The sequence below is a fragment of the Gasterosteus aculeatus genome, chromosome 4 (assembly GCF_964276395.1).
Source record: "Gasterosteus aculeatus chromosome 4, fGasAcu3.hap1.1, whole genome shotgun sequence".
In the NCBI taxonomy this organism is placed as follows: domain Eukaryota; kingdom Metazoa; phylum Chordata; class Actinopteri; order Perciformes; family Gasterosteidae; genus Gasterosteus; species Gasterosteus aculeatus.
Genome location: NC_135691.1, coordinates 12,521,575 through 12,536,653, shown reverse-complemented (window position 1 = coordinate 12,536,653; position 15,079 = coordinate 12,521,575). Strand labels below are relative to the sequence as shown.

The 15,079-nt window shown below is 41.5% G+C and overlaps 1 protein-coding gene across 5 annotated transcripts in view; it reads right to left on the bottom strand.

The window, feature by feature from the left end:
- frmpd3 (FERM and PDZ domain containing 3) overlaps nucleotides 1–15,079 on the bottom strand; it is a 59,554-nt gene that overhangs the window by 5,547 nt on the left and 38,928 nt on the right. Inside the window, exons 3-16 of one of the 5 annotated variants that reach the window (XM_040175380.2) lie at nucleotides 11,367–11,479; nucleotides 11,002–11,156; nucleotides 10,787–10,889; nucleotides 10,485–10,530; nucleotides 9,836–9,940; nucleotides 7,641–7,748; nucleotides 6,114–6,245; nucleotides 4,226–4,345; nucleotides 3,778–3,914; nucleotides 3,138–3,264; nucleotides 2,700–2,789; nucleotides 2,314–2,493; nucleotides 1,977–2,112; nucleotides 365–1,252 (exon numbers count right to left, since the gene is read on the bottom strand). In XM_040175380.2, coding sequence (XP_040031314.2) covers nucleotides 365–1,252; nucleotides 1,977–2,112; nucleotides 2,314–2,493; nucleotides 2,700–2,789; nucleotides 3,138–3,264; nucleotides 3,778–3,914; nucleotides 4,226–4,345; nucleotides 6,114–6,245; nucleotides 7,641–7,748; nucleotides 9,836–9,940; nucleotides 10,485–10,530; nucleotides 10,787–10,889; nucleotides 11,002–11,156; nucleotides 11,367–11,407 — 2,368 coding nt within the window. In that variant the 5' untranslated portion in view covers nucleotides 11,408–11,479. Of the gene's footprint in view, nucleotides 1–364; nucleotides 1,253–1,976; nucleotides 2,113–2,313; nucleotides 2,494–2,699; nucleotides 2,790–3,137; nucleotides 3,265–3,777; nucleotides 3,915–4,225; nucleotides 4,346–6,113; nucleotides 6,246–7,640; nucleotides 7,749–9,835; nucleotides 9,941–10,484; nucleotides 10,531–10,786; nucleotides 10,890–11,001; nucleotides 11,157–11,366; nucleotides 11,480–15,079 lie in introns of those variants that run through there. The other 4 variants (XM_078102269.1, XM_078102267.1, XM_078102270.1 and 1 more) reach the window with 4 other exon arrangements.

Below are 15,079 nucleotides of genomic sequence, written 5' to 3'. Positions count from 1 at the left end.
CGCCATAGTCATCAGCTAATATTGTTGTGGCTTCCGTAGTATTTTTTAGCTTTACTGTAATATCATTTTTGTTTTGGCTATTGATCAATTTGTTCAGAGACCTCATGTTTCCTTTTACTGTAATTAATGTTTTCTTTTAATTACTGTACAATTGCTACCACAAAGAAATTAATTAATTAATCCTGTAATTAAGCTATTACAGGATTGTCTTGCCATTTCACAAGATAATGAAAAGACATATTTGCGCAAATGTGCTGTGTAAAACTGACTGATGTAAAAGTGATAGTTTGGAAAGCTATTGAATCAGTTCTATTATTAATACTGTGTGTGAGATGTTGGCCGTGGCACAACTGAGGCTTTTGACCTGCAGTCTGTGTTGGCTGTTGAGGGTGATGTGGGTAGTCCTCAGAGGCTGCCAAAGCCTCTAGAGCCTGTAAGGTGGACACCAACGCATCATCAAGCTCCTGGGCATGATCTCGGACCGTTCTCGTGGCCACATTATCAATTAGAGTCACTGGCACAGCTTCCTTGGTTTGGGCCAGCTTCCCAGAGGCGACCCCAAGGCTGGCACTGGTTCGAGACTTCCTCCCTCTCTTTGGGTCATCCTCATCTGAACTGTTGTCCCTGAAGCCAGGTGGTGGGGCAGCGATAGCAGCAGGTGGTGGTGGTGGCGGCTTCTCTACACCACCATCTGCCTCGTCCTCCTCTTCATTCCCTGGGGGCGGCAGAGCCATGAGGTCAACAGCGCCTCCATCTCGGGAGGCACAAGCACTGGAGCAGTGTTTCCCCGAGCTCCCACTACTGTTCAAAGCTGTTGACTGACCCTCTGCCCTGTGCCTGGCTTTGCAGGAGTCACAAAAATATTGTGAGGCTTTCTGGGATTGACAAAGTGTTTGGGCTCGGATTCTGAATCCTGCATTCTCCACTGGTGGGATCTCTAAAACTCCAGCTATTTCCTCTGTACTCTGCTGGATCGGGTCTGACTTAGTGCGGGGCCGCCCAGGGTGCTCATGGGAAATACAATTTTCATTGATGTCGAGTTCAGCTTCACCGTGTGTTTGGAGCTCTTGAAATTGTTGTTGTTCCCGGAGGTGGACATGACACAGGCCCAGATGTTGAGACTCTGCCGGTACTAGGGCCCTTGAAGAACCTGACTCCCTGTGTGAGCTTTCCCTCTCGTCCCCTCGCCGCCCTCCACTTGGCAAGCTGGTTGCCGCAGAACGTGGGTGAGCATGGTGGGAGCTTCTGTAATCTGAGGATAGAATTGTCACAGCAGTGGAAAGTTTGAGGCGGTAACAACTAGGAGAGTAGAGAAGATCCAGATGGGAAAGCAGAGGTGACAGCTGGCGGTCACATGTGGATTATTTGTTATTTCAGAGATGGATGTTGATAGTTTAGAAGTTTAGAAGAAGATAGAAGTTTGTTTGAAGTTGGCGGGTTAGATTCTGGTGGAATGTGATGGTATGATGATCCTTTTTGTATGTGGACTTCAGAAGATCTTTCCATGTATGATGAGTATATAATATAATATAATATATATATATATATATATATATATATATATATATATATATATATATATTATATACGTAGATAAAACAAATAACCTGTACAATTCCATCTCTCTTGGCAAAAGAAATATACAGTATCCTATTCCAATGAGTCAAGATTGAGATGAGAGGAGAGACAGCAGAGGGCGCCATGTGATGGTAGTTCCAGGATAACTTGGTTACTACAGGCAATGATTTCAGCCAATGAAGAAGCAGGTCAATGTCCATGTAGATTGTTCATAAATGAAGATAATTAAATAATGCCAGACATGCAGTTTCTAATATGATGCTGAAAGAAAGACACATATACATTTGTCAATGGGCAACACAAATGTTTCATCATAAACAATAATGTTTTCTTGAGGTATATGCTTATCCAGAACATGTTTTCAAAGTCACTACAAGTCAAAAAGTCTTCTAACATACCTGCTTTGGTCAGCTGAGACTGACCAGGGGTCCGGAAGTAGATGGTCCGTTTGGGGTCTACAAACAGCTTGTAATAGCCAGAGATGAGGCATGCAAAGTTACTGGCTTCAGGCCATTCCATGAGTAGGACCAGGGGCTGCAAGGGGTGGGAGGGAGGGGAATTAGGAGACTTTTTAGGGGACAGGCAATGAGTATTGCCTGCTCATTTTGTAATGACGTGAATAAAATGTATATAGATGTTAAACAATTTTGGACTTGCAAAATCCATACTTTCCCTACTACAAACTTATGTCTTGTCATATCTACTTATAGTGTGGATCTTCAGTGCTTTTAATACCTTGGCTTCATGGATTGTCACCTCCACACGAGCCACTCCCTGGCTCTCACGGTAGAGCTGGATCTTGACCACCCGACTGAACTCAGCCAGAACAGTCGTGAGGTTGTTTTTCAGGTCAATAACATGACTTATACCATGCCGAGGACCCACAAGTAGTGTTGTAGCTGATTGTTTCTCGTCCTGTTGAAGAACACAAAAGGTTTGAAATGATTCATCCATTTTTAAAATGGTACAATGAAAGACTGCAGGATATTTTCTTCAAAAAGCATGCTCCTTTTGCAACAACATGCATGGCTTCAAAGACACAAGGAAATTAATTAGAGCAACTAATTAACCCAAAGTGATGCATTTGCATTCCTGTACACAAAGATTCAAACATGTATTACCAGTCCAACAGTGTGAAACAGTATGCCACCAAAAGGTGGGAGGTCGTTGAGTACACGCATGTACTGCAGCTTTCCTTGGAGAGGAGGGACCTGTCGGCAGAATGATGAACAAAAAGCATCTTTGAGAAAGGAAGCCTCCACGTGCACATCCTACTTCCTCCTGAGGGCACTGTTGAGCCACATATGGATCAGGAGTCTTACGCAGTAGTTACATCCACAGAGACGACGGACTTCCTAATACAAAGAACTACTTATGAAGCAAACGTAGCCATGCAATAACATTAATGTGATTTAAATTATAATAGTAATCTAGATTATGGCAATATGGCAATATGTCTGTATTTGCAGTGGTTTGAAATCTAGTTTAATTCCAGTATACACAAAGTAAGAAAAGGAAATCCACAAGGAATTGCCTAGATATGTTTTAGATGGATGCACCTTGTTGCCCGACGGTGGTGGATGCTGATATGTCTTCAGCAACTGAGAGAGGCTCTTGCACACATTCTTCTCCTTGACAGTTGGAAGCAAAGTGGGGGGAAGAAAGGGCTCTAACCCCCATTCTTTTCTGTGATCATGAGCAAAGAGAAAGATGGAGGAGTATACACAAAAGAGAAAAACCACATTGTAGTGGTTAATCAGAGTCGAGGGAAGATTGCCAGAGGACACAAAGGGTTTTTCTGTCCCACGGGAAAACACAGTGAGCAAAGCATACATAGCCTTTAACTACTAGCTTGACATGGCCACCCTGAAGTCTATTACAGTGGATCTGTTCTGCTTCTGTGGTTGTGATGATATGAAGCTAATTAATGTTGAGTTTTCGGAGAATAGATGAGCAAATTGACGGAGATGTAATTTCACAAAGCAATGTTCTTTGTCTCTTAGCGGCCGAGAGAAAATGATCCTGGCGTAATTTGAGTTTTTTAATACTATCAGGATTAATAATGACTCATTTAGACATTATAGAATGAACCAACTTCACCGCGGGACACACTGATATGATACACAGAGTTATTAACGAGGTAAAATGCAATACATTCTAATAAGTTCATTTGAAGGCTAATTTAGTTTGTGGACTTACTCGACGTGCTTCAGAGAGATCTTCTGATTGGGCCGTGCAGAGGACACAGTGATGTAAATATGGAGCGCAGCCAGTCGTAAAGTGATGTCAGATTTCCAGTCCATTGCAAAGCGTTCCTTGATGACGTCATTGCGACTCTGTTAGGACATTTAAATGTTGTTGATGACTGCAAACGACAATGTTAAATGGAATCATTCTGTATGACGTAGCAGTAGTTTAATTGCCAGGGTCAGCGTCCAACTTTATAAGACTATTGGCTATGTGCAAAGATAACCGGAAAGTGTTTTTGGAGAACCTAAAACAGGTTAATTCTGCCCGGCATGCGCAATCTTTCAGAGTATGAAATCATTCAAAGAAGGTAAAGCCTTGGCTCTTCGAGCAGGCACTCTCCAACAATGTCATACCATTGAATGACATCCTTGTAAACTGCTTTAATCCAGTGCCTTACCTGTATATAGAGGTACTCAAAAGCAGCAGGGTCCCTTCTTAGCAGGTCTGCCGGGTCCTTGGGGAAGAAGCAGATGCGGAACAGACACTTCATCCCTTGGAAATACGTTCTGTGCACCACCTGAGGAAATACAATATTATATTATTAGCTTAAGTATAAGTTTGTAATTGGTCTTTACCAAGCAAAATATCTGGTAGTTGACCAGGTCGATTTACAGTGACTTCCTGTTCCCAGTAAGTGGCGCTATGGTTGAGCCTTTATAGCCTATATTATATACTGAGAAACGAGAGGCGGATTGGACAATGTACCTTCACGAGATAACAACTTCCTGCTTCTTGGTCCAAAATGGTGCAAAAGGGCCGCCATTACAAGGAAATATCCGTATGAACTGATCCTGATCCTTACTGACTTTAACTATCTTAACTCTGAAGCTTCTTAAAGTCTTAAGGCTTTTAGACCACATTTGTGATAGATCTGGTTAACCTGCTACATCACAAGAGATCATTTTCTCTAGGTGAGAAGTACTACTGCACACCCTACTTTACATACTTACATCACTTTTGACAGAATACGGAGAGCTGTGTCAAATTATACAGTCAGATATTTGATGTGTTTTGTCACACGCACAATCAAACCACTTATATCGACGATATATCATTTAGGGGTAAGAGAATCAGAGCAAATGTAATTGCGATTGAACAAAAGGGGAAGGAGTTTTTCTTAGCATACGTAGGTTTTCCCCCCTTGCTTGCATTGAGTGAGACATTAATTATTTCATTAAGTGATTGCTTAATAAACAAATTATTGCAGGTTATGCTGGTACCAATATAGGTCATGCATATAGAATAATTATACTTTACAGATAAATGTCCCACCACAAAACAAACAACAAACATCTTGTGAGATCTCAAGATCTGGAGACATTTCGGAGAGGGTCAACAAGCCAAAGTCCCAGAAATGATCACCATCCAAAATTTGGTTGTCGTCGTGGTTATCATTTTGTTGGGGTTGTCGTGGCGCAGGGTTTAGAGAAGGTGTGCTGGGAAGCACAAGGTTGGTGGTTCAATTCCAGGCTGCCCCATGTTCCATGTTAAAGTGTCCCTGAGCAAGACACCTAACCTCTAATTGCTCCCCAGGCAAAAATGTGAAAAAGCCATGGGTTTAAAGTGTAATGTAAGTTGCTTTGGATAAAAGTGTCTGCTAAATGACCTATAATGTAATGGTTGAGCCAATATATCAGGTAATATTTAGTTGAGCCAAAAGCTGCATACACATATACATAGCAGCAGTCCTTAAGTGTTTCAATTTCATTTATTTTTTACCCATAAATTTGCATAAGTGTCTTCCACTGTATTACCAGTAGGTGGTGCGGTGACGTGGATTTAAAATGTGCCTGTCCGTGTCTTTGCGGCAGTAAAACATAGGAATTTGAAAAACAACGGCCACTGGAGCTCAGTTTAACAAAAATCTTCCCTTTAAATCCTCCCATTTCCTCTGGCTTCTCCACTCAAATATGAAAATGATTTTATAAATATGCATAGAGAAGGTCGGGAAAGTAAGAGCCTGTTGCCAGTAGGTGTCGCTATGACCATGAGTCCATATTTGCCTGCAGATGTGTTTAATAATGGACTTACAGCCTTAACTGAGGATTTTCTTTTTGGGAGGCTTTTTTTTAGTATGATGTACAAAATAAATTTAAATGAAGTAACTGACCACATAGAAAGGCTGTAGTGCTATGTCATACAAAATCCCTGTTTCATGAACATTTCATAATTGATTGGGGTTGCTGTTAATGTTTTCATACCATTTATCTAGCAAATATATTAACCCATTGAAACCGTTTTTAACTCCCAAGCTTGCACACATTTTCCTGTTTTGGGTTTCTTACATGTGTCAGTGGCTGGTTGTCCTGCAGCAGATGCAACCTCTGGTTCTGATCCAGACCACCTGCCTCCAACACCAAGGTAAAGTGCTCAATGTAGCGCAGTGAGAGGCGGTCCTGCAGGGAGGAGATCACATCCTGAAAGAAGAGACATGGAAGACGTTAAAAGATTGAAATTCAGTACCAGTCAAAAGTTTGGACTTGTTCAGTACATTTCAGTACATTTAATAATCAATGGCATTTAATGTTTGACGTTAAACTCCATGATTGTATAATGCTGTAGGTTGTAGCCTAAAACATTGCAGGAAAGGCTCTTTAGTTGACAGTCTAATGGGCATTCACCGGTGCGTTCTAATCTGCCATTTATTTAATCTGTGGCATAGTTTTATTGATCTGGATCTTCCTATTATGCAAAGATTCCATTTAATTAGGCTGACAAGAGTAGCTTCCCCGTCTCCCCTTCTAAGTGCTGCAGTGTTTCTCCTTTTCTCCCCTGGTTCCTTTCTATGAGCAGAGGAGAGATTTGTGAAATCTAATAGTCTGTTAAATTCGTCTGCTCAGTGATGTCAGACTCATCTTAGAGGCTGACACAAAGAAACAAACAACCTCCGTCTGCTTTTATTAATTTGTTCATTCATGGCTCTAATCACATCACTGAGATTATTAATTCCCCAAAACAGCTATGGGGGAAAGCTAAAAGTTTTCTTTAGTTCTAGTTTTTAAAAACAATTACTTATTATATATAAACTTCAAAATTAGGATGCTTGACTTGCGTTATGATTCATTTTGATGTTCCTAAATTGCATTGATAATGAATCCACAAGAAACTCCAATGAAATCCATTGAAATTTCATCCTTTATCCCCGAAAAGCCATCAACTGAGAACAATGGTATGCCAATGTCGTGTGTAAAATTATAATCGGCCAAATGTTAAACCTACTGTGAGCACGATTTGTCATGGTCAACTTGGGCATCAAGCTGTAAACATAACCACCACATATTATCGCCTCATTAGGCTGTGACATTTTTTGATTACACTATCCTTCATCTGAAGTCACTCCCCAGGTAGTTCTGTTCCGGTCCTTACCAGCCCTTGAAAGATGTAGCTCTTTAGCTGTTAAATATCCCGCTATGTTTGCCAGCCAGTTGCTATCTTTCCCTCTCTGCCATTTGGTGCAATGACTGTATTTCTTGTTTCTGCTGAGTTTGTATCCCTATGGTTGAATGCACTTATTGTAAGTCGCTTTGAATAAAAGCATCAGCTAAATGACTTAATGTAATGTAATGTAGTCTTTTTTTGAGGAAAAGGCCGGTGTCTTACTAGTGTAAGACATTTTTAACTACAATCATCCACAGCATTATTATGATACGTAGTAGTATGATACAGGTTACTACGGAGGACGGCATTACACATTAAACCTTATTTAGACCATTGCTAATATCAAAATGGATTAGAGATGCTCTATGTGAAAGACACAATAATGCTATTGTTGAAATTCAGTAGCTTTTCCCACAGCGGCCTTGAATACATACCCTGACAGTGGTGCGGCTATCAAACGTGAAGGACTTAATCTGTCCATTCTCCAAGAACACCTTCAACACATTTGGTATGAGTAGCAGGGAGTCGTCCTTGAGCATCGTCTGAACGAGATTGAGGGAGAATAATGAGGAGGTGAAAAAGGAAGAGATGTTAAGAAACAAACATGCCTTCTATGAATGGTGTATTGGTTCTAGAAGGTCCGACACTCTGCCTTTCGAATTCCACCGCATGCATTGCATCAGGATCAAAAGAACAGCCTATTAAGTGTTTCCGGTCTACCCGTTCAATATGCATGCAATGCAAAGTAAAATAGAGGGTGGGACTGAAGGCATTCGTTTCGTGAGGAGGGGAAAGAGGAGCAGCCCAATTCAAGGTTACTCCAAGCATTTGTTAGAAGAAAAGTTCAGATATGCAGTTCAGTTCATTATTGCTCGGTTGAGATGTGACGGGCACTCGCTCCTGTTTTCGATCTTGCTAAGGGCTTTTTAGTAAAGGGACTCAGTTCCCATTGAGTAGTTCCACAAAACCACAGTTATGATCAGAGATGAAGGGATGTATCTAAATGTGATAAGATAGATCTAAGGGGTTTTGTTTGACTTTAAGGTTGCATAATAATGATGCAATCGAGAGGAACTTCTGCTTCTTGGTGAATTCCCTTTTAGAAAATGTGATCTTTTTTTTATGAAGTGCAGTGTGGACTCCATGGTAGATCTGGCGACGTGATAAAAGTAGCAGCCAAGGAAGGGGCTTAGATAAGGGTCATTTCTGAGCATGAGCTAAAGCACACCTTTAGTCATGCAGGTCAATCAACACAGATACAGGTTCATCATGTCCAAAGTCATGAACCCACGCAAACACGGGGAGACCCAAGAGCTTATTGTTGTTAGGCAACACTCCTAACCACCTCACCACTGTGCCACTGCACCGCCCCTATCTGATGGTGGCATTTTTTAAAACAGCAGACATTACTCATGAAACTAAAAGGATTTGTATATGCTGCAACAATATATCCCAGCATTTAGTTGAAATGGAGAGCTGTGTCCACAACAGATGCCCCGCAGTCTGTTTTAGGAGAACTGAAGTACGCAGAGGGCTCAACAAGCTGTTGTTCTCTGCACATTGGAAGCAACCAAAGCCAAACGAAAGAGTTACAAGTAAACAGCTCTTTCCCCAGGCTGCAGAATTAAAGCGAGGGGCAACCAGTGGTCTATCACTCTCCACAAAAAGCTCTATCACTTCCCAGTACAGGCCACTATCTTTATTCTTATTAGTGAAGGGGGGGGATCACAGCTCAATGCCACAACCTTATTTCCTTGGTGTCACTAAACACTAAGCTAGGTGGCCAACTCTGATCAGGTATAATAGCACCTCCTGATTAGAAACCCAGGCATTGGGGAGTGATGGCTGATCGTTGCCAGTCATAACAGTTCCCTCCTCTGCATCAACACTGCCCTGTGTTTCCTTGAGCTACGATCAGTTGACCCAAAGGTTATGAATGTGATGAGCAATCATGTTCTCTCTCTCTCTCAATTTAGTTCAGGTAAATAGAAAATGGACTGATGGAAAACCCTAGCCCTCCTTCTGATTCCTACTTGATTGTCCATTTCTTGTCATCTTCATGCTCCCACTGTATTTACATTGTAACCTACTCCCCAAGAAAAAAAAAAGAGCATCTGTTTTGCAAAAATTAAAATGACTATAGCTTTTCATTCCTCTGACCTCCCAAGCCTTGATTTTTGTACAGTCTTTTATTCTCAAACACACGCCATAAAGCAGGTATTGGTTGAACAATATGAAGAAGTTGAACCCCAGGCACATAAGAGAGATATGTGACTTGTCTATAGATTTCAATAAGTCAAGTAAGAAATTGAAATATAAACACTGCAATGTGCAACCAGTACATTTGCGTACCAACAATCCCAGGCGTTTTTATATTTATTTGGAGTGCCTTTGAAAAGATATTGACGTTACACCTGTAAAAATTTAATACAGCTAGAAAAGCAATTCATTCTGGCCGAACAGATGGAATAAAGGCTCCCACACATATTATAAAATCTGGGCCTGAAATTAGAGGACAAATACTTGAGGCCTTTGTGATTGCTAATCAAACAAAATAAATGCAGCTGGAGATGGAGGAGTACGGGGTAACAGCCTGTTCATGTCACAGAGAGACATTAGCTGAACTTACTGAGTCTGGGTCGCTGATGGACACTTGCTCTGAAAAGCGCACTTTAGGCGGGTTGGTTCGCAGGCGGGCCTTTTTGGCTGCACTTATGAAGGCAGACTTGGGTGACTGAGGATAAGAAGAGAGAGAGAGAAAGAGAGAGAAACACGCAAATGAAAGAAAAGCCTCTGTGACTGAATAGATGTGTGATGGCGAGCTGGCTAATGCTGCTTTAATGCGACACCTGGAAACCTTCTTCCAATATAAAGATCCCTTGCAATAAATAGCCAACACATTTGCCAGTTCCTGTAGGACTGTTACTCTAAGATCCAATGAAAAATAAAATCATCAGTATGTTATCTTCTAAAAATTAGCAGGGTAAATGTGCTAAATGGCAAAATGTGCTAAAGTGCTATATTTCTGTTTGCTATATATGGATGGATATGTGCCTGCATTAAGTGGTTTTTGTAGGTGTTTACAGAAAAGAAGTAACTCTATTTGAAAGCATGGCCTTGTAGACTATGTATTTTTACACTGCATTAGTGTGCACTGTGGAACAGAATACGGTACAATGTTTCTTTATGATTTATAGGGACAGGAAGAGTGTTAAAACAGATGGAGACTAAGAGTATTCCTACGGCAGAGCCAGATGAAATAGTGAGTTTTGCATTACCTGATGGGGCTGCAGCACAGTGAGAACTATTGTGTCTTTGCAGCGTCTATGGAGAGACAAAAGAGAGTGGAGTGGTATTAGATAACGCCACAGACAGCCGGGAATTTGAAGAGCTTCTCCACTTTATCACTTTCATATCAACGCTGTCCTTCAGCTTCAGGACCGTCTCATCCACATGTTTGTGATGTGTATATGAGAAACAGTTTGCTCCTTTTGATTCAGCCTCTTCACCCATGTCCACTTTACTTAAACGTGCCCAGTTATGCTGGCCCCCTCCCTCCTGGGACAGTAAAGGATGTTACCTTACAAGGTCTATGACTCTCTCTCGTGGCGCGTCGCTCACCGTCTCCTCGTTAATGGCCAAGATCTGGTCTCCAGGAAGAAGCTTGCCAAAAGAGGGGCCGTCTGCAGATAATTATAGACACACAGCCAGCATGCAACGTCATAAACAATCAGTAAAAATGAATTTTTCAATTGAAGTACTCATCACAACACACACACACACACACACACTAACCAGCAGAGACGGAGCGTACAATGACAGGCCTCTGACTGCCTGCAATGAAGCCGAAGCCTTCAGTCGGGTGGCGCTGGATGGTGACCTGTCGTGCTGAGGCAGGACTTAGGGTACCGCTGTCCATACCATCCTGGCTCTCCTCTAACATTGCAGAGCTAAAGAGTACACAAACACACACATTTATAAATAATGAGAAAATGGATTGACACAGCCCTTTTTAATATGAGGAATATAAGAAGATCAAAGTTCGAACTGTATGTATCCTACACTTTTTCACAAAAATGTCCTGCAGGACCTACAAGACATTTTTGTGAAAATTGTATTAGTAGAGAAAAAGGGTCAATGTCATGTCTATCACAGCGTACCTGTCACATGCGTTCGTGTGTCCATCCTGGACCGTTGCCATCCCCTGAGAGGAGGGAGCAGCATGGGACAGGGTCGCACTGCAAAGGCTGCTATCTGCTTCGCAATCATTCACCTGCACAATAAACGGGAGGAGAAAATCTCTGTTACACTGTTAGATATATTTTTTAGGGCTGTCAACATTAATGCATTAATCTATCCGATTACAGTGGCCTAGACTAATGCAACAAAATATTTTAACATAGTTAACGTTCGTTTGTTTACTTCCGGAACCGAAGAGAGCTTTTTGCATTGGAAGTAAAACAAACATTAGTGCGACATGCAGGACCACCAGTGTGTCCCTAAAAGTGGTTTGAAAATGTTCTGGCTAAATGTGGGGAGATTGTTTGCACTCCAAACACAGACGTTAAATGATGGAGAGTTGAGAGCAAAGTGCACAAGGACAGCAGGAAGAGTCGCAAGTTCAACATGTTCCACCCGGTGGAATTCTGTCTCCAAGATGATCACATGTGTGTAATTTTGTCAGTGATTACTCATTGCTTTTAAGATTTAGTCTGTAGAATAAAAACAAACATTCATTATAAACGACATTGTAACAACAACATTCGTTAATCACCATTAATGTGCGATTAATTAGTTATTTTTTGGAATCTATTGACAGCCCTAATATTTTTCGTGCTGTCACTACAGCTTTGCGGACAATATTTTGGAACGCTCAAACATCACAATCTTTTACATGGTCCAATATCAACAGGACAAGCTCTTCACAAGCTCCTGCCCTGCAGTGAATATGCACAAGAAGGAATTAAAAATGTAGGTGATGTTTTTGCTAAAAGCATCTGACATTTGAAGCCTGCCTTTGTGCGAAGCTGCAATTATCAAGGCTCTACAACACTCAGACAGAGTATTTCAAATGTTGAGATCTCTGAAACCACTCCAACCTCTCCCAGTGTGGACTGAGCTTCTGCTGTGAACCACACATGCTCTTTTACAGATGCCTGAGTGGGAGGCAGTGAGAGCAAGATTACTAAAAGACTGTGTGCGCGTGTATAGGTGACACGTGGGTTTTGGTTTGTTGCAGAAGAATTGATGGAAATGATTGTGTGATAGAAAGGGAGCCAGAGATTTGTGCTCAGATTTGTGATCTGGGACTCTGATCATCGCCAACTAAGGACGAGACAACGATTATGAAGTTAATGGTGCAGATGGGCTTTCTACACACACACATTCAAAGAGTCCAACAGTATTGTTGATTATTATGCAGGAATACACTGAAGAGAGCAAATATATTCCAGAGTGCCACAGGCAGAGAACAAATGGCCAGTAACAGGAGCCTGAGTCACATTAGTCAATAGTTCAGATTCATATTCTTGTCACTTGCTGTTTCTGATAACAGTGGCTTCTGGGGGAGCTTGGCTCATTTGCAATTTCAGCGATGCATTACTGATCTCTACCTTGTATCATGGTATCAGATGAGGTTTGATGCATCCCAAATAAGCTTCATATTGAGCTCTATCCAGGAAAAAAATGTGATTGCATTACCTTTGTTTTGAATTTCAATTATGCTAATCATTCAAAAAGATTACATTTGAATACAATATTCTGAATTCACATTCAGCTGACAAAAATATCATCTGCCTGCATCGAAGAGTCACAGCGTTGACAAACGATGACTTAGTTCTCACATGCACACCCCTCTGCATTTATTTTCTTTTTTTTTGTCCCACTAATGTCTTTGTCTTTCAACTATCTGTCTCCCTCTCCAGTTGCTGGAAGGACACCGGTTACATTGGATTTTTAAGCAGGTGCCAGACTATCCGCTCATCAGGTGTGTGTGTCATCAGAAATGTCAGTATCTCCTCAGCACCTCTTCTCCAGTGCAGAGTGGCTAAAATCTGACCTCATCAAGGAGACATTCCATTTATATCCTTGTTATGAATAGCGTGCACCGTGTCTGTTATTCTCCGACCCTTATTTTGTATTAGAAAAGTAATTGGATATTTTTGCACATACCAAGCTTAAATAGGGACACTGACAATTAGCTGGAAATGATGTACCACCATCATGATTGTTGCATACAAAACTCTTATGGAATAAGTAACGGAGGAATCTGTCCTCCTCTGTGTTTTTCTCCTGTGGCTTTGTGGAGGACGCACAGAATATAGCAAGTTTTCTTCAATTAATTTAGAGGTGAGTTTTAGCATTCAAAAAGGTAGCCGGGGGTCCACGGAGCTTACATGTCTGCAAAGATAAACAGGCATTCAGCAGAGGGGCAGACCTTTTACTGAGAGAGGACACAGAGGAATTCTGTCAAGAAATGATCTCTGAAGGCCTGCCCGTTGCTATGGCTACGGCTCTCGGTAGCTTGTTTAAGCTCGGGTGGATGGAGGTGTAGTGGGTGGATGGGAATAGTGATGTGGCCGCTACTAGGGAGACGGAGGACTATCCAGACGCTCTTCGATCACCCTGCGGCCACTGTGGCCAGATGCCAACATTTCCTCGGGCGCCAGAGGTCAGGTTATCACATACCTGCTCTGTTCCAGTGTCCCAGCCTGAAGCAGCAGCTCACCAGGCCTCGGGATCCGGGAACAATAACCTTTTACTCATCCTCCGAGGGCCGCATTCTAGCAGGGCTTAGCTTGTAGGGACAACGCATTTTTATACAGCAGTAATGCCAAATAGTTTCAGTTTTAGTGTGATCAGGTGTTCGTACATGAGAGAAAAAGGTTCATCCAGTGTCAAATTGCTCAATCAACCGACCAGTTATAATAAATATACGCTTCATCATGTACTCAGAGTTGGTTGATGCAACCAAACAGAGCTCTGCAAGAATTTTGCTCTAAAAGAGAGCAAAGATGAACGACATCTTAGTGAATTTTGTGAATACAAAGAATAAAGCACAAAAGTCGTAGTCCTGTTCAGGAAAATGTGACATACCCCAAACAACCCCTATGGAGAGGGTAAATAAGTTACCTCTTCTGTACTGTAGCTGCACTGTTACATTATATTAACTGCAGCTGCTGATAGCCAACACATTTTGTGAACTGCATTGCAATTCTTTTGTTAAATCAGAAGGAATGTTTTACTAACATTGCATATTAGTAAATCTAAAAATAATAAGTCCAAAGTAAACTGAAATATTATGAGTGACCATCTGTGATGGCTGACATTCATTCCGTAAGGCTCTGTAGTTATACGTATAACCATTTGATACCAGCCCAGAGGTGAGCATATACACCCAGCCAACTACGTTTTAGTGTTACAATTTCTTCCACTTGTTTCCTCCAGTCCAAATACACATAATAAATGAATCGAGCTAAAAGCAGTGTTGAACAGCTGATGTCTATCAGTGAGTTACAAATTGACTTTCTTAAATATAATAAACAAACAAAATTAACATATGTATACAACATCATATTGCACAATGCACACTCATATTTCTCACTCAATCATCTGATAAATATGTCAGCCTATAGAGCACAGGATGTCATCATTTAGTATCAAATGTAGCAAATCCTTGAGTCTGCAAATCTCCCCAGTGTGCTGCGAAATGAGCCTTCGTGGACAAAGATCCTCTGCTCGTCACATGTCTGGGCTCTAGGAAGCAGCAAACATCGAAGTCATTCTGGTAGCATGGTCACCACCGTCTTTAATCTGTCCTCAACTGCTTTGATAAAGCGTAAACATTTTTGATGTTAATTGAAAGGATTTGTGA